The sequence below is a fragment of the Oncorhynchus tshawytscha genome, linkage group LG18 (genome assembly GCF_018296145.1).
Source record: "Oncorhynchus tshawytscha isolate Ot180627B linkage group LG18, Otsh_v2.0, whole genome shotgun sequence".
Lineage (NCBI taxonomy): Eukaryota > Metazoa > Chordata > Actinopteri > Salmoniformes > Salmonidae > Oncorhynchus > Oncorhynchus tshawytscha.
In genome coordinates this window covers 10,260,078-10,285,417 of record NC_056446.1, presented here as the reverse complement: position 1 = coordinate 10,285,417, position 25,340 = coordinate 10,260,078, and the positions used below count along the sequence as shown (strand labels likewise).

Here is a 25,340-nt window from a genome sequence, read left to right as displayed (position 1 = left end):
TTTTTCCCATCTACATGTGTTCCCCGATTAGTCTAAGGGTGTGTCCCAAATCGCACCCTATTCCCTATATAGTGCACTACTTCAAATCGCACCCTATTCCCTATATAGTGCACTACTTTTAACCAGGGCCCATAGGGTAGTGCACTATATAGGGGAATATGGTGCCATTTGGGATGCGTCTTATCCCACCCAGGCAAGCCCCTCCTTTTAGTTCTGTGTTGCCTAGGGGCTTGGAGCCGGTGCTGCTTAGTGGAGATGATTTGGAAGTGAAGCCATGTATGATTGATGATGTGTGTTCTCAGGCCTCTGTGTGTTGGCCGGGGCTTCACACAGACGAGGTAAGCAGAGCCGCTCTTGTTTTTGTTCTGAAACCCCTCACCTCCTAGGCAGGTGAAGTGAGACGGCTCGTGGAGGTCTGCCTGGAGGGAGGGGTCATCGTCCAGCAACTGGCCAATCGGATCGCAGAGGACGGGGGCGCAGCACTGATTGCAGACTACGGGCACGGCGGGACCAAGACGGACACGTTCAGAGTACGTACCATCATGTCTCCAACTTGGCCCATTTATCAGCAGGTTTTAATACGGTCTCGGTTTGTGTGTGTCTCTGACTTAGTGTGTATGGTGATGTGATTAGCCGAACAAGCCTCAGCGACAAGGAAACCGATGCAGGAAGCCGACATGCCTCTCTTGCCCTTTGCTGGTGACACACGGAAATCAGGGTCAACTGCCCTCTAGTCCTGTTCCTCGTGCTCCACACTAACCTAGCCCCATCTGGCCCCTATTAAGAGGGGTGGGCTCTCACTGCATGGCTCTCTGGCTCTGAGACTCACTAAATTGTCTGATGAAAAGGGGGGGTGGGGGAGGTTCAAACAAGCGGCCCCCTCCTTCAAAAGACATGTGGCAGAGAACTGCACAATCCCATCTGTGAACAAGGCGTCCATGGTTCAGGACGGCTCACGCTTATGTCACAAGTGACTACATGAAGATATTATCAGCTGTTGCTTGTGAAAGGAAGCACCTGATTTGGAATAATAAAAAATAAAAAAAGGAAATATTTAACAACTAACAAATTAAGTCAAATAAAAATGTAACAATACACCAATAACAAACTTTTGTAGTCATGCGTCATGTTGTCATAACACCAGACCGCCTCTCCTGTCCCCCACCCCCAGGGTTTCAAAGATCATAAGCTCCATGATGTCCTAGCGTCCCCTGGCTCTGCTGACCTTACTGCTGACGTGGACTTCAGTTGCCTGATTAAGATGGCTGGAGCTACGGTGGTCTGCATGGGGCCTGTCTCTCAAAGAGACTTCCTGAAAAATATGGGCATCGATACAAGCTTACAGGTGGGAAGAAACCCTGTGTTCACACAGCATTATTCCACTTATTTAAACATGGGGGCTAAGGTGACTATTGTATACTGAACAAAAATATAAACACAACATGTAAAGTGTTGGTCCCATGTTTCATGAGCTGAAATAAAAGATCCCAGAAATGTTCCTTGCGCCCAAAAAGCGCAAGGAACACATTTGTTTGTGAACACATTTTCAACTGGCTGATCGGGGCTTTCAAGAGCACTTGGGATAAACATTTTACTTTGCCCTCTACTCAATTAGCGTTGTCCAATTGCAATGTTGGGTTTCTCTTCAGGTTCTGCTGAGGAAATGTGCAGACCCGTCTATAAAGGCTGAGCTGATCCAGGGCTACCCTGAGATCCTGAGCAGTCCGAGGGGAGAGGGGGGGGTGAGAAGATGGCCCCGGTTCCCAAGAAGGCCCCAACACCCCTGCCTGTGGCTAGCTTCAGTGAGCTTGGCCTCTCGTGAAAAGCGTAGCCAGAGACCCACCATGGGTTCCAACAGAGACTGCACTGCAGAGGCTGTGAATGTGAACTTGCCTGTGAAGGCACTTAAAATTCGCACCCATGAATTTAGTACTATACCTTGATTATATACACAAGACCTTCGGAAGCAATAGGGTTTGTCCTGAATTTAGTTTGAAAAGTTGAGCTTATGTGCTAATCAAATCTAGGAATGATGCACCCTGAGGGACGATGGCAACTGATGTCTTTCTTTATCATATATATATGTTAATTAAAGCAACATGTAATTCAGAGGGGTACGGAATGTAAATGTTCTCAGTCAGAAGAACGTCACCCCAGGTCACTGCGTTTCAAGCTTTAGGAATACGGCTCCGCTCTGCTCCTGTCTTTTGGAAGGAAACTATTAATGGGCCACGTGGTGCCTGGCTGCCTTAACATCTTGAACCAATTGGGTGAGCGTGGTGTTCGTAGATAGCAGCCATGTCCCTACTGGCACCCTATTCCCTATGCAGTGCACTACTTTTGACCAGAGCCCTGGTCAAAGGTGGTGCACTGCATAGGGTGCCATTTGGGATGCAAGTCAGCCACTCGCATGCTGTGTTTTGCTCTGACAGGCTCGCCCTTGCTGCCCCAGTAGCAATTAAAAGAGACTATTACACAGGACTATCACCGTAGCCAAAATAACCAGCCAGTCCTACTGAAGGGAGGCTAATGTGAAGCTAAGATATTAAAGTCTTGATGATTAAAAGTCATCACACAACATTTTTCTGGTGTATATTATATAGCTGTACCATCTTTGTCTGGGAATCACATAATGCACAAAGTATTTTCCTTATTTTTATGTGATCATTTGATTAAGACTGAAAATATTTATGGTATTTAATCCAGTATAGTTATACTTGGAAGGAACGTGTCGATTTCTGAGAAAGGCAGCATCATTTTGTTTGTTTTCTGGGGCCTTCTGTAGGCCTCAACATGTGGTGCTATCATTACACAGCAGTAGTTAGCCATTTATTTTCTTCTCCAGCCACAAATGGCTCTGTTCATCTAACATATGGCACAATGAAATGTGACAGGCTCCACTGGCACTCTGTGACATTTGGTTTTAATTACACAGATTAGAGCCATAAAAAAGAGCACTACCCCAGTTATTATGTTTCCAAATGGTACCCTATATAGTGCACCTATGTGCCAATAAGAGGATGAATGACCAAGACAAAAGATTTAAGTGCCTTTGAACAGGGTATGTATGGTAGTAGGTGCCAAATGCACCGGTTTGTGTCAAGAACTGCAAAGCTGCTGTTTTTTTCATCGTCAACAGTTTCCCGTGTGTATCAAGAATGGTTCACCACCCAAAGGACATCCAGCCAACTTGACACAACTGTGAGAAGCATTGGAGTGAACATGGGCCAGCATCCCTGTGGAACACTTTCGACACCTTGTAGAGCCCATGCCCTGTCTAATTAAGGCTGTTCTGAGGGCAAAAGGGAGTGCAACTCAATATTAGGAAGGTGTTATTCATGTTTTCAACACTGTGTAATCTTACATACATTTTTAAAAATAAAAAATGAGGACCAATTGTAAACGAGCTGCAAATGAAATGAGTACATTCTCTGCAGTACTGTCCGAGAAAATGTTTTATTAGATATGTCAATATTGAAATAAAGAAAAAACTGACATCTGCCAATCCAGTGGCAACACAAACTACAAATGAATCTCAGGTTTAAGTCATTACCCTTCTACATGAACTTTGTATACTGAAAATACAGTATACTGTATGGCGAAGTTCAGAACGTTGTTTCACCATCCAAAGTGGTGGGTTGAGACCGAATTAGGCTAATACCAAAGTAAGGAGAGGGAGAAGAAAACATATTGGTGTCTCAAATAAGTCACTTGGTGTTTTCACAAAAGAAAAATCGGAATTTTTTTGGGGCCCGGCGCACAATTGCACAGTCAATTAATTCCGCATTCATTCTTTCTACTCGTTTACTGTATGTTTTAATTGGGTATCCTGCAGTGAGCATGACAAGTCTGCACTTGGTTCCAGCGATGTATTTTATTTCTGATGGATTTGTATGTTATTAAGGCCATCACTCAATGAGACATGGTCAATTCGTGATGGGATGGGAAACACACTCTAAAACACAGAGAAAATGTAACACGGGTGCGCATGCACGCATGCACGCACACGGTATTGAAGGCATGGTAAGCCACGTTCCTCTTCTCTCTATGGCACATTTAGGATTTCTCTCTTCAGCAAACATGTTGCAGTCATTGTATTATTACAGAGTACGGAGTAAATGTTTCTGCTGCTTTCTCTGTATCCTCCCATGCTTTCACTGTGCTCAGACGTTTGGCTACATCCCAAATGGAGCTCTATTCCCAATATAGGGAATAGCTCTGGTCAGAATTAGTGCACTGTATAGGGAATAGGGTGCCATTTGGGATGCATCCGTGGTGAATCTGCTGGACTGCTTGGCCCTGCAGCCCTCTCACCGGAGTACAGCAGTAGTTCTGGCCTTGGGTGGACCCAGTCAACCATACATACACAGGACAAAGGACATAAAGAACAACAAGGTATTGGTCATGTAACGAAACAAGGAAGGAAGGGAAAGAAATAAGGCAAAGCTTTGAGAAGGCCCATCAGTTCTTGAACAAAAATCATACATTTGGTACTTGAAAAACATTTATCAACTATCTTTACTTCATTAAAAAATATAACATTTGTAAGCTAACGGTATGGCTGAGAGCAGAGTTAATATCTACAATTTCCTAGGCTTAGTTATCATTGAGCAATCATATCAATGTTTTTCTGACACTTTCTGGCACTGTACTCCATTTAGATGACATCCAGAATGTTCGTATATATTTTCAAAAAAGGGTAGAATCCTAAAAATAGAATTACTTCTATTAATTATATTTCTACGGGTAGAATTCTCAGGCTTGAGTTAGCTTCATTTTTTAAAATCTGGCATTTTTTCTAAGGAGGGATGATAAGACCGTGTGGAGCAGCTGCTGATTGGTTCACAACATCATTCAAGGCATCCAATAAGGGAGCCAGAGATTACAGTTACCTAAAAGTGCAAAAAAACATCTCACCGAATAAGCAAAATAAATATATATGTGGTCAGTGACCAGTTTATAAGGTACACCCATCTAGTACCGGGTCGGACCACCTTTGTCTCCAGAACAGCCTGAATTGTTTGGGAAATGGAAACGTTGCTCAATTGGTAACAAGGGATCTAACGTGTGCCTTGTTACCAATTGAGCAGCCTCTACCGTTGACACCAGGCAGGATGGGCCTATGGTCTCATGCTTCTTACGCCAAATCCTGACTCTGCAATCCACATGACGAAACAGGAACCAGGATTTGTTGGATGTTTTTCCACTCCTCAATTGTCCAGTGTTGGTGATCGCGTGCCCACTGAAGCCACTTCTTATTGATTTAGCTGATAGGAGTGGAACCCGGTGAGGTCGTCTGCTGTAATAGCCCATCCGTGACAAGGACAGACGAGTTGTGCGTTCAGAGATGCAGTTCTGCACACCACTGTTGTACTGCACCGTTATTTGCCTGTTCATGGCCCGCCTGTTAGCTTGCACGATTCTTGCCATTCTCCTTCAAGCGCTCATCAACGAGCTGTTTTCGCCTACAGGACTATTGCTGGCTAGATGTTTTTCGTTTACCGTTCTCAGTAAACCCCAGACACTGTCGTGCGTGAAAAGCCCAGGAGAACGGACGTTTCTGAGATACCGGAACAGGCGTGCCTGGCACCGACAATCATACCCCGCTCAAAGTTGCTTAGGTCACTCGTCTTACCCATTCTAACGTTTAAGCGAATAGTAACTGAATGTCTCGATGCCTGTCTGCCTGCTTTCTATAGCAAGCCACAGCCACGTGACTCACTGTCTGTAGGAGCGAACCATTTTTGTGAACGGGATGGTGTAGCTATTAAACTAGCCACTGAGTGAATATCCACGACATTAGCATATTTTGTATTAAAAGGATACTACAGGAGATTGGCAATTAAGCCCTTTATCTACTTCCCCAGTCAGATTAACTCGTGGGTACCATTTTTATGTCTCTGCGTGCAGTTTGAAGGAAGTTGCTAACTAGTATTAGTGCAATTGCTAACTAGCGTTAGCGCAATGACTGGGTGTCTATGGTAACTGCTAGCATGCTAGTAGATTCCATAGACTACCAGGCATATCCCGCTAACACTAGTTAGCATTGGCTTGCGAAAATACCTCTTACTTCCTTCATGCTTGATGAAGAGACATAAAAATGGTACCCACGAGATCATCTGACTCTTGGGGAGGAAAGTGCTTAATTGCAAAAATCCCAAAGTATCCCTTTAAGTGTTCCAGTTCAATAGCATTACATAAAACCAATAGAAAGAAAAGTTTTCCAAAATTAGCACTCTCCTGGTAAACTAACAATTGAATGTAGTCATGACGAGATTTCAAATACACATGTTAAACTAACAACATTAAAACAATATGCTATTGAAGCTGAAAAGCTTGTCTATTTCTCGGGCTCCAGGATTTGGTCTAAAGTAACCATATTTTATAGAAACCCCTTTTCTGGGTTGAAAGGCAGTGCAAATGTTTATTACTGTTGCTGGGGCAATCCCTATCTAACCAACCCACAAAGGTAATGTATGTCTTTCAGGCTCATGAGACACACTGTATATTATGGCTTGTAGAGAAGGCAGCCGGCGGAGAAAGAAGCTATGTCTCTGGAATGTGATGAAAACAAAACAACCTAAAGATACTCGATCATCACCCCCTCCCTCACAACACCATCGTGTGTTCCCATGTCATGGTACTGTACCACCCCACTGCTGCCTGTCCACTGCATCGCCTCCTGTCTGTTCCATGTAGTAGTGCACGATTACACCTTCATGCACATACATGTAGGCTAATATATGCATCTCTGCCTGTTTAAGCTTACAGTCTCAGCCAGGAGTGGCAGGTTCCAGGGACCCAAGCACTAGCCATGAGACTCCGAGTCCCAGGATGCCCTGTGAACTCCTCCTGAAACACGTGCATCCTGCAGGCAGTCCTCCCGGCCACTAGGGGTCCTCCTCCATGTCGTCCAGATTGGGTGCCATGATGAAGTGCTTGGGGTAGTGCAGGCTTCTCTCGTCGGCGTACTCCTCCCAGCGGGTGTCGTCGCTCTCGTGGGTGATGTAGCGCTCCCCTCGGCGTGTCTCAAACTCCCGGAGGTCCAGCCACGTCTGATAATCCTGGAGGAGGGATGGGAAGCATATAGGTTAAGTGTATTGTCATTAGCAAACTGCAAGAAGAAGCCTAGGAGAAGTAGCTTATCATAGATCCTTAGACAGAGTGAGTCCTTTTTTTTTTAAATAACAGAGTGAACTGTGAACACCATAGAGATGTGTTGCATTTAAATGATGTGACAGACATGGTGTGACTGAAGGTAGCTCCTCCTAGTCAATGTCCAGGTGTGTTACCTGGAGCCAGGGGTGACTGAGAGACTTGTCCACACTGTAGCGCTTCCTCATCTTCACCTGGAGGAGGTTGTTGATCAGATCTGTGGCTGTGAGTAGATGGACAAACATGCACAACATCAACATGAGAAACAAGGGAGATCTACATTTCCATCCAGCACAAGCTCTCCCCAGTCTGGCCACTCCAGACAAGTGCTCGATTTTATACACCTGTCAGCAACGGGTGTGGCTGAAATTTGAAGGGGTGTCCATATACTTTTGTATATACAGTGGGGCAAAAAAGTATTTAGTCAGCCACCAATTGTGCAAGTTCTCCCACTTAAAAAGATGAGAGAGGCCTGTCATTTTCATCATAGGTACACTTCAACTAGATTGGGAGAATCTCATATGGTCAGATGAAACCAAAATATAACTTTTTTGGTAAAAACTCAACTCGTCGTGTTTCGAGGACAAAGAATGCTGAGTTGCATCCAAAGAACACCATACCTACTGTGAAGCATGGGGGTGGAAACATCATGCTTTGGGGCTGTTTTTCTGCAAAGGGACCAGGACGACTGATCCGTGTAAAGGAAAGAATGAATGGGGCCATGTATCGTGAGATTTTGAGTGAAAACCTCCTTCCATCAGCAAGGGCATTGAAGATGAAACATGGCTGGGTCTTTCAGCATGACAATGATCCCAAACACACCGCCCGGGCAACGAAGGAGGGGCTTCGTAAGAAGCATTTCAAGGTCCTGGAGTGGCTTAGCCAGTCTCCAGATCTCAATCCCATAGAAAATCTTTGGAGGGATTTTCTATGGGAGGGATTCTATCTTTGAAAGTCCGTGTTGCCCAGCAACAGCCCCAAAACATCACTGCTCTAGAGGAGATCTGCATGGAGGAATGGGCCAAAATACCAGCAACAGTGTGTGAAAACCTTGTGAAGACTTACAGAAAACGTTTGACCTCTGTCATTGCCAACAAAGGGTATATAACAAAGTATTGAGATAAACTTTTGTTATTGACCAAATACTTATTTTCCACCATAATTTGCAAATAAATTCATGAAAAATCCTACAATGTGATTTTCTGGATTTTTTTCCCTCATTTTGTCTGTCATAGTTGAAGTGTACCTATGATGACAATTACAGGCCTCTCTCATCTTTTTAAGTGGGAGAACTTGCACAATTGGTGGCTGACTAAATACTTTTTTGCCCCACTGTATAGTGTACATGGCTACCTCTAGGTTGAGTCAATTAGGACTAAACAAATATTACGCTATTATCAGTCTTAAAGTAACAAAGAAAGTTCCAAAGACACTTCCAAAGAGCTGAGCAGTAGGCTTCTTTTTCTGAGGGGAGAAACTGAAAAAGACCACACTGAGAAAGGTGAAGACCAACCACAGCGACCCTGGGAAACAGAAACTAAGGCGGTCTACTGGTCAACCCAATAGGAAAACACGCCACATCCCAAATGGCACCCTTTTCCATTTACGGTGCACTACATTTGACCAGAGCCCTATGGGCTTTATAGGGTGCCATTTGGGATGGAGCCACAGTCTAGTTTTGACCAGGATTAAACCCCAAGAGATCACACTGTAAGTACACTGAGTGAGTCAACAGTGTATTTATCCTGTAATGGCCAATTACTTGGTGATTACAGGGTTGGTGACTGTAAAAAGCGCCAGTGCATGACTATTGTCTAGAATCTACTTATAAAGCGAGAGTGCTATAGATGGCTCTCAAAATAAATGATCCATAATAGCAAAATTGGACATGTTGTAAAGAAGGGAAAAAACATGTATTTTTGATCATTAAAAAAAACCCAGTGCGTCCTCAATGACACCGTATTCGCTACATAGTGCACTATAAAGGGAATATGGTGCCATTTGGGATGCACCCACCCACTCGCTCTTACCCTCTCCAGAGATGTCCTTCCAGGGGTTGGGAGGGTACATGAAGGCAGCGTTGTGGATCTGGTCGTTGATGTCCTCGTCCTCGTTGAAGGGGAAGGTCCCGCTGAGGCTGACGTAAACGATCACGCCCACCGACCACATGTCCAGGGAACGGTTGTAGCCTTTACTGCGTAGGACCTCAGGCGCCAAGTAGGCGGGCGTGCCCACCACGGAGCGCCTGAACGACTTCTCGCCGATGATGCGAGCGAAGCCGAAGTCACAAAGCTTCACCTATAGGAACACACATAGGAACCAAGGTCATCCTTGTGCTGCCATTCCTTATGGGTAAGTTCCATTTTTAAGGCTTTAGTAAGCAAAGTAATTATAAGTAATTGATCTGGTTAAATAAATCAAAATCACAATGAGCCCAATAGCCCAGTCCGCTTGTTGTGGCGGACAGCTCATGTACTCACCTGAGGGAAGGGCTCTGCGGAAGCCAGCAGCACATTCTCAGGCTTCAGGTCACAGTGAACGATGTTCTTAAAATGGAGATGCCTCAAAGCCACCAGGATCTGTGGGTCACGAAGCACATGGGGAGACTTACTATTGGCTGAGCTGTGGTACTTGTCATTACAGTGGCTTACCAGTATTGTGTAATTATCTCTAGGGTACAGGAACAATTACACAGTAATAAAAACACTTTGCGTAAAGTGTTACTGTGGTTCATTAGTATAAATGATATTTTTCTATAACTGACCTGTGTGACTAGGAACTTGGTGAGACGCTCAGGGAGCTTGCTCTTCTCACTGGACAAGATCATCTCCAGCATGTCGCCATGGAGCTTCTCCATGACAACAAAGACCCGCTCTGGAGTCTCGAACATGCACTCCAGGTTGACGATCCCAGGATGGTGAAGGTTCTGACAGGCAGGGAGACAGGGATTTAATTCAATTCAAAATGTAATATTTATGCCTGACGTGCAATTAGGGAGAAGGAGATCTAAGATATACCGAAACGTGTTCTCTATGTGCTTGGTGACAGATGACCTCCACTATGCAGAGGATAGTGCTGAACACACATTAGATGTTTTTTTTTTTAATCAACTAACACCACACTCCACAAATGGAGATATGTATATACCAGGGTCCACAGACGCACTTTGAAATCAGAAAAAGTACATCATTTCTTCAGAATAGCTCTTCAAGGGTCTAACCCGGGACTCCAAACTGGATCTCTACGTTTTACTAATGTTGTTCAGTGAAACAATAGCGAAACGTAGCTAACAAGATTCAGATTCCCAGGCTATCGGGGTCTAGACTGGCTGTGAAAGAGCCAGGCTTCGCAGTCCTTTGTCTACCTGGAGAATAGCCACCTCGTTCCTCAGCTGGCTCTCCTGCTTGGTAGGGAACCTCATCTTGTCGATGATTTTGATGGCCACGTCTCTCCCAGTCTTTCTGTGTTTACCTAAGCACGGACATTAAAAAGATAAATCACAGGCTACTCCCTGCAGACTGTTGCAAATGAACTGTCTGTATTTCTTCCTCTGTCTCCAACTATAGAATAGACCGACGGCGAGGAATTCCACTAATAAAAGTTTATTTGCAAAGCATACAAAGAAAAACAAACTAGTAGCCTCCCTCTCCCTGTGAATTAAAGCCACTATAAAGAGAAGAAAACATGGCTGGATGGATGTACATGAAGCCAAAGGGAAGGGAACTCTGCTGCTACCACGCTCTCCAACCAAGGTGCATGAATTGAGGAGCAAACTGAAGTGAAGGGGAAATTCAGAAACTCTAAGGAAGACTGTGGAAGTTGATTCAAAAAATAGCTTTGTTACTGTTAAAAGCAAAAAAAATAAGCTCTTTTCAACTTCCACGGTCCTGAAGAGTTGCTGAATTTCCTTCCCACTTCACAATGTACATAAAGCCAATGGAACTACTGTAGAGTCAGTCTGACTTACCTCCATACACAATCCCAAACTGGCCCGACCCCAGGACCTCATCAGCAAAGATCTGGTAGACTGAACTGATATCCTAAAAAAAAAGATAAAAAACATATTTCACTAAACAGACAATCCATCTAACATTTTGCAGACATTTTTAAATATTCCTAAATCACTCAGTTATCAGGAATGCGTGTGGAGCTGTAGCTATACATATCTAATATGCGGTATTTGATATACACTTACCACATTCTCTGTGATCTGTGAGTTAGACACTGATATGCTGATTGAAAGGTCATCTGAAGAGACAAGAAAAATATTCTGTGAGGCTTTGGAAACAGTAAATGATCCAGCTCTATTTGAAGCAGGTCCAAGGAAAGGAAACATGATTATATTCTTAATTGTCAAATGCTTGGACACCTCTACTCATTCCAGGGTTTTTCTTTATTTTTGACTATTTTCTACATTGTAGAATAATAGTGAAGACATCCAAAGAACGAAATAACACATATGGAATCATGTAGTAACCAAGAAAGTGTTAAACAAATCTAAATATATTTTATGTTTGAGATTCTTCAAAGTATCCACAATTTGACTTAATGACAGGTTGGCATTCTCTCAACCAGCTTCATGAGGTAGTCACCTGGAATGCATTTCAATTAACAGGTGTGCCTAGTTAAAAGTTCATTTTTTTTGAATTTCTTTCCTTCTTAATGTTTTTGAGTTGTGACAAGGTCTGGAGTGGTATACAGACGATAGCCCTAAGACCAAGTCCATATACAAATAAGCAAAGAGAAATGACAGTCCATCATGACTTTAAGGCATAAAGGTCAGTCATTCCGGACTATTTCAAGATCTTTGAAAGTTTCTTCAAGTGCTGTCGCGAAAAACATCATGCTCTATGATGAAACAGGGTCTCATGAGGACTGCCACAGGAAAGGAAGACCCAGAGTTACCTCTGCTGCAAAGGATAAGTTCATTTAAGTTACCAGCCTCAGAAATTGAAGCCCAAATAAATGCTTCACAGAGTTCAAGTAACAGACACATCTCAACATCAACTGTTCTGAGGAGACTGTGTGAATCAGGCCTTCATGGTCGAATTTAGTGCAAAGAAACCATTACAAAAGGACACCAATAATAAAACAAACACGAGCAATGGACATTAGACCAGTGGAAATCTGTCCTTTGGTCTGATGAGTCCAAATTTGAGATTTCTGGTTCCAACCGCCGTGTCTTTGTGAGACGCAGAGTAGGTGAACGGATGATCTCCGCATGCGTGGTTCCCACCGTGAAGCATGGAGGAGGAGATGTGATGGTGTGGGGGTGCTTTGCTGGTGACACTCTGATTTATTTAGAGTTCAAGGCACAATTAACCAGCATGGCTACCACAGCATTCTGCAGCGATACACCATCCCATCTGGTTTGCAGTTATTTTTCAACAGGACAATGACCCAACACACCTCTAGGCTGTGTAAGGGCAATTTGACAAAGAAGGAGTAATGGAGTGCTGCACCAGATGACCTGGCCTCCACAATCACCCGACCTCAACCCAATTGAGATGGTTTGGTATGAGTTGGACCGCAGAGTGAAGGAAAAGCAGCCAACAAGTGTTCAGCATATGTGGGAACTCCTTCAAAACTGTTGGAAAAGCATTCCAGGTGAAGCTGGTTGAGAGAATGCCAAGCATGTGCAAAGCTGTCATCAAGGCAAACGGTGGCCACTTTGAAGAAACTAAAATATTAAATATATTTTTATTTGTTTTAACCCATTTTTGGTTAACGTGATTCCATTTGTGTTATTTCATAGTTTTGATGTCTTCACTATTATTCTACAATGTATAAAATAGTAAAAATAAATAAAAACCCTTGAGTAGGTGTGTCCAAACTTTTGACTGGTACTGTATATTTAAAGTAGATATGATGCTTAACTATTCAAGCTAAAGCAAGCACACACATTTTCTTCAGAAAATGTCCCTTTTTATAGTATACAGTACATTCGGAAAGTATTCAGACCCCTTGACTTTTTCCACATTTTGTTATGTTACAACCTCCAAAATTGATTAAATTGATTGAATCGTTTCCCCTCTATCAATCTACACAACAATAACCCATAATGACAAAGAAAAAAAAGTTTTTGTCTATTAAAAATAAAAAACGGAAATCACATTTGCATAAGTATTCAGACCCTTTACTTAGTACTTTGTTGAAGCACCTTTGGCAGCATTTCTAGCCTTACAGCTTCTTGGGTATGACACTACAAGCTTGGCACACCTGTATTTGGGACGTTTCTCCAATTCTTTGCAGATCCTCTCAAGCTCTGTTAGATTGAATGGGGAGCGTTGCTGCACAGCTATTTTCAGGTCTCCCCAGAGATGTTAGATCGGGTTCAAGTCCGGGCTCTGGCTGGGCCACTTAAGGACATTCAGAGACTTGTCCCGAAGCCACTCATGCGCTGTCTTGGCTGTGTGCTTAGGGCCCTTGTCCTGTTGGAAGGTGAACCTTAACCCAGCCTGAGGTCCTGAGCGCATAGGAGAAGGTTTTCATCAAGGATCTCTCTGTACTTTCCTCCGTTCATCTTTCCCTCGATACTGACTAGTCTCCCAGTCCCTGAAAAATCTCCCCACAGCATGATGCTTCCACCACCATGCTTCACCGTAAGGATGGTGCCAGGTTTCCTTTAGACGGGACGCTTTGCATTTAGGCTAAAGAGTTCAATCTTGTTTTCATCAAAGCAGAGAATCTTGTTTCTCATGGTCTGAGAGTCCTTTAGGGCCTTTTTGGCAAACTCCAAGCGGGCTGTCACAATCCTGTCTCGGAGCTCTTTGGACAATTCCTTCGACCTCATGGCTTAGTTTTTGCTCTGACATGCACTGTCATGTCCAATCAATTGAATTGACCACCGGTGGACTCCAATCAAATTAGAAAACATCTCAAGGATGATCAATGGAATCAGGATGCATCTGAACTCAATTTCAAAGGGTCTGAATACTTATGTAAATAAGGTATTTCTATCTTTTATTTTTAATAAATGAGAAAACATTTCTAAAAACCTGTTTTCACTTTGTCATTATGGGGTATTGTGTGTGGATTGATGAGGATTTTATTTTATTTGATCCATTTTAGAATATGGCTTAAAAAAATGTAAATGTGGAAAAAGGGAAGGGGTCTGAATACTTTCCGAATGCACTGTATATTTTTATATGCTGTATGTAAAGAATAAGTACAAATCTATTTAGGTGAATGCCCAAAGCCTGTACTTTCAGTACATTTCCATTGGAGTTTCCATTGGTTCTGAACTCGGACTGATCTATACCAGCAGTCCGATCCCAGAAGTGGGCCACCAAATACCAATCAGCTGGGTCACCCAAAGACTGGGCTTATGTAACACAATCCATAGAAATATATCAAGCTGTCTGCACTGAATGCACAGGCCAGTGGAACAAAGGTGGCGTCCCAAATGGCACCCTATTCCCTATGTAGTGCATTACTTTTAAACAGAGTCACTATATTTTGGGAATATGTGCCATTTGGGACACAAGCAAAATGTTGATGCAAAATTGAACCCAAAGACCTCAACCAATAGAAACTATGTTTTAATTGGGCTTGAGGTAGGTAGGCCACTAGTTTGAACCCGTGAGAATAGGTAACCATCAAATAACCAAAGATCGCTAAGGGACAGATAGAAATTCACAGGGGGGAGGGGTGGTCCAAAATAGGTGAGGGTTGTCAAATGTATTTTTTTTGCTTTGGGGAGGGTTGTGTGTTTTTTTATTGGTCACAGGGGAGGTTAGCGTGGTTTTTCCCTGGTTTACATTCGCTCTTCTGCTCGAATTTTCTCTATAAACAATGGCTTGACTTAGCGAAATGCTTGTGCTTCTAGTTCCGACAGAGTAGCAATATCTAATAAGTATTATCTAACAATTTCACAACATTTACCCAATACACACAAATATAAGTAAAGGAACGGAATTAAAAATATATAAATATGTGGACGAGCAATCTCACAGCGGCATAGACTAATATACAGTAGAATAGTATAGAATGCAGTATATAAGGTTGAAGTCAGAAGTTTACATACACTTAGGTTGAAGTCATTAAAACTCATTTTTCAACCGCTCCACAAATGTCTTGTTAACAAACTATAGTTTTGGCAAGTCGGTTAGGGCCTTTACTTTGTGCATGACTCAAGTAATTTTTTCAACAATTGTTTACAGACAGATTATTTCACTTATAAATCACTGTATCACAATTCCAGTGGGTCGGAAGTTTACATATTACTAAGTTGACTGTGCCTTAAAACAGCTTGGACATTTTCAGAAAATGATGTCATGGCTTTAGAAGCCTCTGATAGGCTAATTGACATAATTTGAGTCAATTGGAGATGTACCTGTGGATGTATTTCAAAAAATTGTAGACCTCCACAAGTCTGGATCATCCTTCGGAGCAATTTCCAAATGCCTGAAGGTTCCACGTTCATCGGTACAAACAATAGTACAAAAGTATAAATACCATGGGACTACGTAGCCGTCATACCGCTCAGGAAGGAGACGCATTCTGTCTCCTAGAGATGAATGTACTTTAGTGCGACAACTGCAAATCAATCCCAGAACAGCAGCAAAGGACCTTGTAAAGATGCTGGAGGAAACAGGTACAAAAGTATCTATATCCACAGTAAAACGAGTCCAATATCAACATAACCTGAAAGGCTGCTCAGCAAGGAGAAGCCACTGCTCCAAAACCGCCATAAAAAAGCCAGACTACGGTTTGCAAATGCACATGGGGACAAAGATTGTACTTTTTGGAGAAATGTCCTCTGGTCTGATGAAACAAAAAAAAGTACTGTTTGGCCATAATGACCCTCGCTATGTTTGGAGGAAAAAGGGGGAGGCTTGCAAGCCGAAGAACACCATCCCAACCGTGAAGCACGGGGGTGTTGTGGGGGTGCTTTGCTGCAGGAGGGACTGGTGCACTTCACAAAATAGATGGCATCAAGAGGGAGGAAAATTATGTGGATATATTGAAGTAACATCTCAAGACATCAGTCAGGAAATTAAAGCTTGGTCGCGAATGGTTCTTCCAAATGGACAATGACCCCAAGCATACTTCCAAAGTTGTGGCAAGGACAACAAAGTCAAGGTATTGGAGTGGCCATCACAAAGCCCTGACCTCAATCCTATAGAAAATTTGTGAGTAGAACTGAAAAAGCGTGTGTGAGTAAGGAGGCCTACAAACCTGACTCAGTTACACCAGCTCTGTCAGGAGGAATGGGCCAAAATTCACCCAACTTATTGTGGGAAGCTTGTGGAAGGCTACACAAAACGTTTGACCCAATTTAAACAATTTAAAGGCAATGCTACCAAATACTAATTGAGTGTATGTAAACTTCTGACCCACTGGGAATGTGATAAAATAAATAAAAGCTGAAATAAATCATTCTCTCTACTATTATTCTGACATTGCACATTCTTAAAATAAAGTGGTGATCCTAACTGACCTAAGACAGAGAATTTATATTAGGATTATTTTTTATATTTTTTATTTCACCTTTATTTAACCAGGTAGGCTAGTTGAGAACAAGTTCTCATTTACAACTGCGACCTGGCCAAGATAAAGCATAGCAGTGTGAACAGACAACACAGAGTTACACATGGAGTAAACAATTAACAAGTCAATAACACAGTAGAAAAAAAGAAAAAAAGAGAGTCTATATACATTGTGTGCAAAAGGCATGAGGAGGTAGGCGAATAATTACAATTTTGCAGATTAACACTGGAGTGATAAATAATCAGATGGTAATGTGCAGGTAGAGATACTGGTGTGCAAAAGAGCAGAAAAGTAAATAAATAAAAACAGTTTGGGGATGAGGTAGGTAAATTGGGTGGGCTATTTACCGATGGACTATGTACAGCTGCAGCGATCAGGTTAGCTGCTCAGATAGCAGATGTTTGAAGTTGGTGAGGGAGATAAAAGTCTCCAACTTCAGCGATTTTTGCAATTCTTCCAGTCACAGGCAGCAGAGAACTGGAACGAAAGGCGGCCAAATGAGGTGTTGGCTTTAGGGATGATCAGTGAGATACACCTGCTGGAGTGCGTGCTACGGGTGGGTGTTGCCGTCGTGACCAGTGAACTGAGATAAGGCGGAGCTTTACCTAGCATGGACTTGTAGATGACCTGGAGCCAGTGGGTCTGGCGAAGAATATGTAGCGAGGGCCAGCCGACTAGAGCATACAGGTCGCAGTGGTGGGCGGTATAAGGTGTTTTAGTAACAAAATGGATGGCACTGTGATAAACTGCATCCAGTTTGCTGAGTAGAGTATTGGAAGCTATTTTGTAGATGACATCGCCGAAGTCGAGGATCGGTAGGATAGTCAGTTTTACTAGGGTAAGTTTGGCGGCGTGAGTGAAGGAGGCTTTGTTGCGGAATAGAAAGCCGACTCTAGATTTGATTTTAGATTGGAGATGTTTGATATGAGTCTGGAAGGAGAGTTTACAGTCTAGCCAGACACCTAGGTACTTATAGATGTTCACATATTCTAGGTCGGAACCATCCAGGGTGGTGATGCTAGTTGGGCGTGCGGGTGCAGGGAGCGAACGGTTGAAAAGCATGCATTTGGTTTTACTAGCGTTTAAGAGCAGTTGGAGGCCACGGAAGGAATGTTGTATGGTGTTGAAGCTTGTTTGGAGGTTAGATAGCACAGTGTCCAAGGAAGGGCCGGAAGTATACAGAATGGTGTCGTCTGCATAGAAGTGGATCAGGGAATTGCCCGCAGCAAGAGCAACATCATTGATATATACAGAGAAAAGAGTCGGCCCGAGAATTGAACCCTGTGGCACCCCCATAGAGACTGCCAGAGGACCGGACAACATGCCCTCCGATTTGACACACTGAACTCTGTCTGCAAAGTAGTTGGTGAACCAGGCAAGGCAGTCATTAGAAAAACCGAGGCTACTGAGTCTGCCGATAAGAATATGGTGATTGACAGAGTCGAAAGCCTTGGCCAGGTCGATGAAGACGGCTGCACAGTACTGTCTTTTATCGATGGCGGTTATGATATCGTTTAGTACCTTGCGCGTGGCTGAGGTGCACCAGTGACCGACTCGGAAACCAGATTAAATGTCAGGAATTTAGAAAAACTGAGTTTAAATGTATTTGGCTAAGGTGGATGTACACTTCAGATTTCAATTGTACATATGAGATGAGTAATGCAAGATATGTAAACATTATTAAAGTGGCCAATAATTTCAAGTCTGTATGTAGGCAGCAGCCTCTCTTTGCTAGTGACGGCTATTTAACAGTCTGATGGCCTTGAGATAGAAGCCGTTTTTCAGTCTCTCGGCCCTCTCTTTGATGCACCTGTATTGACCTCGCCTTCTGGATGATAGCGGAGTCAATAGGCAGTGTCTCGGGTGGTTGTTGTCCTTGATGATATTTTTGACCTTCCTGTGACATTGGGTGCTGTAGATGTCCTGGAGGGCAGGTAGTTTGCCCCCGGTGATGCGTTGTGCGGACCGCACCACCCTCTGGAGAGCCCTGCGGTTGTGGGCGGTGCAGTTGCCGTATCAGGCGGTAAACAGCCCGACAGGATGCTCTCAATTGTGCATCTGTAAACGTTTGTGAGGGTTTTAGGTGACAAGCCAAATGTCTTCAGCCTCCTGAGGTTGAAGAGGCACTGTTGCGCCTTCTTCACCACACTGTCTGTGTGGGTGGACCATTTAAGTTTGTCAGTAATGTGTACGCTGAGGAACTTAAAACTTTCCACCTTCTCCACTGCTGTCCCGTCGATGTGGATGGGGGTGGTGGGGGGTGGTGCTCCTCTGCTGTTTCCTGAAGTCCACAATCATCTCCTTTGTTTTGTTGACATTTGGAAATTGTCAAGCCAAGGCTTCGATACTGGGTAAGCCTACAAGGTAGAGGGTGATGCATTTTTTGTTTGTCCAGATTGATATAGTCCATTTATTCTGGGGTTGAAAACGCAAACCATGATATTGAAGTTCCCAAAGTTGGTATGCTTTGTTTATTGGTTGTGGTGCATTGGCACAGAAAGCTATTGGTGGATTTTTTTGGGGCATATATTTTATATAATTATAAATATGGTATCAAAATGTTGAAAATCTGATCTCCCCCTAGTTGATCATTGTCTGCAGCCGGCTCGAAATGTAGTGTTATGAAATAGACAGGGAGAGTGAGCTTGTACGTGGTGGTCGGCAAACCCTCAACCTTGTGGCCCGTAGCCCTGCGTGGCATCAACTTTGCCACTTCAGCATGCTTTTGTGACAAAATCAATATCCAAGTTTATTTTGTTATTTTATTTTGTTATTTTACCTTTATTTAACCAGGCAAGTCAGTTAAGAACAAATTCTTATTTTCAATGATGGCCTAGGAACAGTGGGTTAACTGCCTGTTCAGGGGCAGAACGACAGATTTGTACCTTGTCAGCTCAGGGGTTTGAACTTGCAACCTTCCGGTTGCTAGTTCAACGCTCTAACCACAAGGTCGCTACAGTTATTGTTATTTGTGGTCATAAACATTATTTTCAGTTAATTCTATGAGGGGGAGGGTGATTCATTTATTTTACAGTATAAGGGAGGGTCATGTGAAGGAATTTTTTACATTGGGGAGAGGGGTGCATTTTTCTATGACACGTTGAGTTGGACCAGCCCCTCCCCCCAGCAAATTTTGATCTGTCCCTAATTGACTCACATTGTATTCCATTGTGTGACCACGAATTGTTTTGCTGAGTTGAACTCAATTACACTGAACAAAAATATAAACGCAACATGTAAATTGTTGGTTCCATGTTTCATGGGCTGAAATAAAAGATCCCAGAAAAGTTCCATACGTACAAAAAGCTTATTTCTCTCAAATGTTGTACAGAAATTAGTTGACATCCCTGTTAGTGAGTATTTCTCCTTTGCCAAGATAATCCATCCACCTGACAGGTGTGGCATATCAAGAAGCTGATTAAACAGCATGATCATCACACAGGTGCAGCTTGTGCTGGGGACAATAAAATACCACTCTAAAATGTGCAGTTTTGTCACATAACACAATGCCACAGATGTCTCAAGTTTTAAGGAAGCGTGAAATTGGCATGCTGACTACAGGAATGTCCACCAGAGCTGTTGCCAGAGAATTGAATGTTCATATCTCTACCATAACCCGCCTCCAACGTCGTTTTAGAGAATTTGGCAGTATGTCCAACCGGCCTCACAACCGCAGACCACGTGTAAACCACTCCAGCCCAGGACCTCCACATCCGGCTTCTTCACCTGCAGGATCATCTGAGACCAGCCACCCGGACAGCTGATGAAACTGTGTCAGAAACCGTCTCAGGAAGCTCATCTATGTGCTTGTCGTTCTCACCAGGGTCTTGACCGGACTGCAGTTCAGCATCGTAACCGACTTCACCTCCGATGACCACTGGCACGCTGGTGAAGTGTGCTCTTCACAGATGAATCCCAGTTGTAACTGTACCGGGCAGATGGCAGACAGCGTGTATGGCGTCGTGTGAGCGAGCAGTTTGCTGATGTCAACGTTGTGAACAGAGTGCCCCATGGTGGCGGGGGGGGTTATACGTTACGGACAATGAACACAATTGCATTTTATCGATGGCAATTTGAATGCACAGAAATACCGTGACGAGATCCCGAGGCCCACTGTCGTGCCATTCATCCGCCGCCATCACCTCATGTTTCAGGATCTGTACACAATTCCTGAAAGATGAAAATGTTCTTTCAGTTCTTCCATGGCCTGCATACTCACCAGACATGTCACCCATTCAGCCTGTTTGGGATGCTCTGGATCGACGTGTACGACAGCGTGTTCCCGCCAATATCCAGCAACTTCACAACAGCCGTTGAAGAGGAGTGGGACAACATTCCACACAGGCCGCAATCAACAGCCAACTTTATGTGAAGGAGATGTGTCGCGTTGCGTGAGGCAAATGGTGGTCACACCAGATACTGACTGGTTTTCTGATCCACGCCCCTACTTTAAAAAAAAAGTATCTGTGACCAACCGATGCGTATCTGTATTCCCAGTCATGTGAAATCCATAGATTAGGGCCTACTGGATTTATTTCAATTGACTGACTTCCTTATATGAACTGTAGCTCAGTTTATATTTTATTTCAGTGTATGTTGTCACTCTCTATCAATTCATTAATGGCAGGAATTTTCATATCACTTATCACAGCCAGAGATAAATCCAAAAGGGCTCAGAAATCCTCATATCCCTTAAATCGCCTTAAAATGCCGCCATTTCATTTTCCAGTAATAGACTTTGAGCCGGCAGCGGGAGGCCACAATGGAGTCCCTCTGTGTTTTCCAAAAAAGCCCAAATACACTCAAGCTCCACACACGCACGCACGCACGCACTCACGCACACTCGCGCGCACACACACACACACACACACACACACACACACACACACACACACACACACACATACAAACATGACCATTACGTAACATTACATTTCACTCATCTCCTCAGCAGATCTCAATCACATTAGCAGAAGGGTTCCCACTCTACTCACTGTGATCCTTGCCCTGTCCAGGGCCAGTGCAGACGCTGGGTTGGGGAGTGACAGGCATCAGCGCCTGCCGGATGGCCTTCTCCCAGCCCTGGGCCACCTCTAGCCCCACGCCGGTGGCGGCCAGGGCAGGGTTATGGAATTGACCGCTGTTATTCTCCCCAACGTAGTAGACCATGGTGGCGGTGATGATCTCGAAGCAGTGAGGGTTGCTGCCCTGGGCCAGGCTGTGGAAGTCCTGCACCTGCTCCACCTGTAGGATCTCTGACAGCGGGATCTCCTGAGGATGGGGTCAGATGAGCAGCTCAAAGGTCACAACGAATTGTCAGCCAATCAAACGACCCGTGAGGCTGAGGTTCCTCCAATCAGTTGCTAAAAAGTGGGTTTCCAGGAACTAATACACCTACAGCATAGGGTCCTAACTGTCCCACCTTTACTAGCTCCCCCTCTCTCCTTTCCTCTGCTATGGCCTCTCCTTACTCTCTGACAGCCTTTAAGGAATGAAGTGTGTTGGGCTTTTCAAGTCCAATTTAACATTCCGCCTTCTTTCCTCTGTTGTAGCCGAGCGGGACAACACACCCACAAGGTGAAAAAAACATCTGAAAGAGAGAGAGAGGAGTGGAACTGCTCTGCTGCTGGCCAGCCAATCGTCTCTCAGTCAGCCCAGTCTGCTGCGCCCGCCCGGGCCCCTCCACGCCTCTGTCGCCAGTATCAGAAGAACTGCTTGCGGTTTGCTGAGTGCGCCACATGACAGGGCGCTCCGCCGGGCCGGGGGGAAGCAAATCGCTCCCCTGATTAAAAGGCAAGACGTGCCTCCCCAATCTGGGCACAAGGCATGCTGGCAGCCAGCCAGGCAGGGAGGGAGCAGCAGCCAGAGACACCACAGGGAAGCCCCCCGGTCCTGGTGCTGACTATCCGCCACAAGAGGAACAGGCTTAGCCACAGGGTACTCTCCTACTCCACCTCTTTCTCCCTTCCCCTCTCTTTTTACATCTCTCTCAATCCCTTTCACTCCATCTCTCGCTTTTCCCATCTTACTTAGTACCTCTCTCTCTACCGCTCTCTCACTACCTCTCTCTCTACCTCTCTCTCTCACTACCTCTCTCTCTCTCTCTCTACTGCTCTCTCTACCTCTCTCTCGCTACCTCTCTCTACCTCTCTCTCACTACCCTTTTCTCTCCCTCTACCGCTCTCTCTCTCGCTACCTCTCTCTACCGCTCTCTCTCACTACCTCTCTATACCTCTCTCTCTACCTTTTTCTCTACCTCTCTCTACTGCTCTCTCTACTACCTCTCTCTCGCTGCCTCTTTCTCTACCTCTCTCTCTCTACCTCTCTCTCTCCTCTCTCACCTCTCTCTACCTCTCTCTCTCTACCTCTCTCTCTCACCTTGCTCTCTCTACCTCTCTCTATCTCACTACCTTGCTCTCTACCTCTCTCTACCCCTTTATCTCTCTCTCCCCCCTTTATCTCTCTCTACCCCTCTCTCTCTCTCTCTCTCTCACTACCTCTCTCTACCACTCTCTCTCTACCTCTGTTCTACCACTCTCTCTCTCTCTCTCTCTACCTCTCTCTACCTCTCTCTCACTACCTCTCTCTCACTACCTCTCTCTCACTACCTCTCACTACCTCTCTCTAGCTCTCTCTCTCACTACCTCTCTCACAATCTCTCTCACCAACTCTCTCACTACCTCTCTCTCTACCTCTCTCTCTACCTCTCTCTGTCACTACCTCTCTCTACCGCTCTCTCTACCTCTCTCTCTACCTCTCTCTCTACCTCTCTCTCTACCTCTTGCTCTCTCTCTCACTCTCATACCATCTCTCTCTCTACCTCTCTCTCTCTGTCTCCCTCCGAGATCTTCAAAGGATTAGTGATATTCTGAGGGGCTCAATAGGTCACATGCGAAAAAGAACATGAAGGGAGGAGAGAATAGAGAGGAAAAATACAGCCTTGCCTGTCTGTCTGTGGGAGGAGGAAGACAACACCTTACTGTCCTAAAATAACACCACAAAACATGACTAAAATGTTCACTTCATAAATAGAAAACAATTACCGGTATGACAGGACTTTCTAGCTTGTCTCAGAGCCTCACGCTACAGACTTGTCTTTTTATTTGAGTAATGTCTTATTTTGTCTGTGTAACTGCTATAATTGGACAGGGAAGGTATAATGAGAGACGCACTACCTTGTAATACTTGGATCCCGTTTCGTTCTGCAGCAGGGTCAGACACTTGCTATCCAGCCTCCAGTAATGCCTCTTCCTCTGGAAATGGATAAAAGCAGTGAGTTATCATCAAGAACTCTGAAACCAATATCATCTCTATACAGACTATTGATTAGAGACTATTGATTAAAGACTATGTGTGCATCCCAAATAGCACCCTATTCCCTATGCAGTGCACTACTTTTGACCAGGACCTATTCGGGCTCCAGTCAACGCCAGTGCACTACAAAAGGGAACAGGGTGCCATTTGGGATTCAGCTAATACAACAATCCAGGGTTATAAATGAGGTTTCTCACCATGTTGTCTCGGCTGGTGTAGTGGACCATCCACCCCTCCCGAACCATGGTTGAGCTCTTCCGCTTGGTTTGTTTTATGGACTGAACCACCCGCATTAGGGGGATGAAAGTGCTCGTCATGGGGCTACACAAAGTGTCAAGAGCTCGCATGAATGAACGAACGTGCGCCCTGGCGTCAATAGCCAAAGCACTGACACACGTCGATAAAGCCCACGTGATTGTTTCAACAAACTCACAACCCTTTTCCCCATATACAAAACAGGACAGAGAACACACAAAAGGAGCTCCACAATTGAACGCATCTGCACACGTGATAGGTATTCAATGAGTTAAACATGCCATTCCATTTCTTCCAGTCCAGTGGTGACTGTGCGGGAAGAGATGGGTCTCTCACGGGACATCGCACAATCTGTGACCAAAGACACACTCCAGGGGCAGCGGATAGCTGAGGCATTATGTCCCACCCGGGACAAAGAAGACTAAGCAAGTACCTGATAGCCTTGACTGTCTCCTCGTCCTTGTCCCCTTCCAGACAGGGCCCCTCTATGTAGAACTTGTCGTCTGGGGTGGAGGGCTCCTCTGGGTCTTCCATGCTCTGGCTACCCTCGCTGTTCACATAACTGTTGTCCACCTCCATGGTGGCCTCAGAGTCGGGGCCTGGGCTGGCTGGTTCTGGGACAGGAAACACAGGAGCATGGGGGGGGGGTTGATATTGATTGATTGATTGATTTGAAACGCTTTAAAAGTAGAAGAAAAAAAATACCCAAGAATGAAACATTCAAGCGTTAAAATGCACTTATTTACAGTGTGGTAATCTGTGTGATAAAGACAGGTACTGCTTATTGGCTTGGCCCTGCCTGTATCCGCTGTAGACACATACTGTACTTGTGAAAGAAGAGTTGGCTATAGTACATATCGTATGGGACTAGGTTAGCTGCTAACTACATGGGGAGTCAACACATTCAATGCACTGGGGGGGGGGCAGAAATTCTGCTAAGTAAATAGTGGGGACAAGTTACGGAGGACATTTTAGGTTGCAATACCACTTGAGACAAACTCACCTCCGTTAAAGGAAACCTCACCGAGGCAGTCTCTTGGTATCTTGGCCGCACATCTCTTATGGCAGTTAAATTTGCAATCTGAAAACACAAAGATTTACCGTTCAACGGCAAGTTCAATCAT

General features: G+C 44.4%; 2 protein-coding genes across 3 annotated transcripts in view; one reads left to right on the top strand and one right to left on the bottom strand.

Moving 5' to 3' along the window:
* Nucleotides 1–158: 158 nt before the first annotated feature.
* Nucleotides 159–3,105, top strand: LOC112217316 (protein arginine methyltransferase NDUFAF7, mitochondrial-like). Its single transcript, XM_042300497.1, has 4 exons — nt 159–338; nt 387–530; nt 1,172–1,345; nt 1,650–3,105. The coding sequence occupies exons 1-4, from the start codon at nt 159–161 to the stop codon at nt 1,941–1,943; spliced, it is 792 nt and encodes a 263-aa protein (XP_042156431.1). The 3' UTR covers nt 1,944–3,105.
* Nucleotides 3,106–3,437: 332 nt separating this feature from the next.
* The window catches only part of LOC112217468 (serine/threonine-protein kinase D3), a 54,535-nt gene continuing 32,632 nt past the window's right edge, over nt 3,438–25,340 (bottom strand). For both annotated transcript variants that reach the window (XM_042300634.1, XM_042300635.1), the window contains 13 exons: nt 25,220–25,297; nt 24,650–24,830; nt 24,159–24,282; nt 23,823–23,900; nt 21,642–21,918; nt 11,351–11,403; nt 11,123–11,195; nt 10,520–10,626; nt 9,920–10,081; nt 9,636–9,734; nt 9,186–9,453; nt 7,293–7,378; nt 3,438–7,064 (listed from right to left, as the gene is read on the bottom strand). In XM_042300634.1, the coding sequence (XP_042156568.1) occupies nt 6,891–7,064; nt 7,293–7,378; nt 9,186–9,453; nt 9,636–9,734; nt 9,920–10,081; nt 10,520–10,626; nt 11,123–11,195; nt 11,351–11,403; nt 21,642–21,918; nt 23,823–23,900; nt 24,159–24,282; nt 24,650–24,830; nt 25,220–25,297 (1,760 nt within the window). In that variant the 3' untranslated portion in view covers nt 3,438–6,890. The remainder of the gene's footprint in view (nt 7,065–7,292; nt 7,379–9,185; nt 9,454–9,635; nt 9,735–9,919; nt 10,082–10,519; nt 10,627–11,122; nt 11,196–11,350; nt 11,404–21,641; nt 21,919–23,822; nt 23,901–24,158; nt 24,283–24,649; nt 24,831–25,219; nt 25,298–25,340) is intronic.

Coding starts and splice junctions, on each gene's coding strand:
- LOC112217316 (XM_042300497.1), top strand. CDS start 159: ATGGTGCCATTTGGGATGCGTCTTATCCCACCCAGGCAAGCCCCTCCT. Junction 339..386: donor CGGGGCTTCACACAGACGAG/GTAAGCAGAGCC, acceptor CTCACCTCCTAG/GCAGGTGAAGTGAGACGGCT. Junction 1,346..1,649: donor GCATCGATACAAGCTTACAG/GTGGGAAGAAAC, acceptor GTTTCTCTTCAG/GTTCTGCTGAGGAAATGTGC.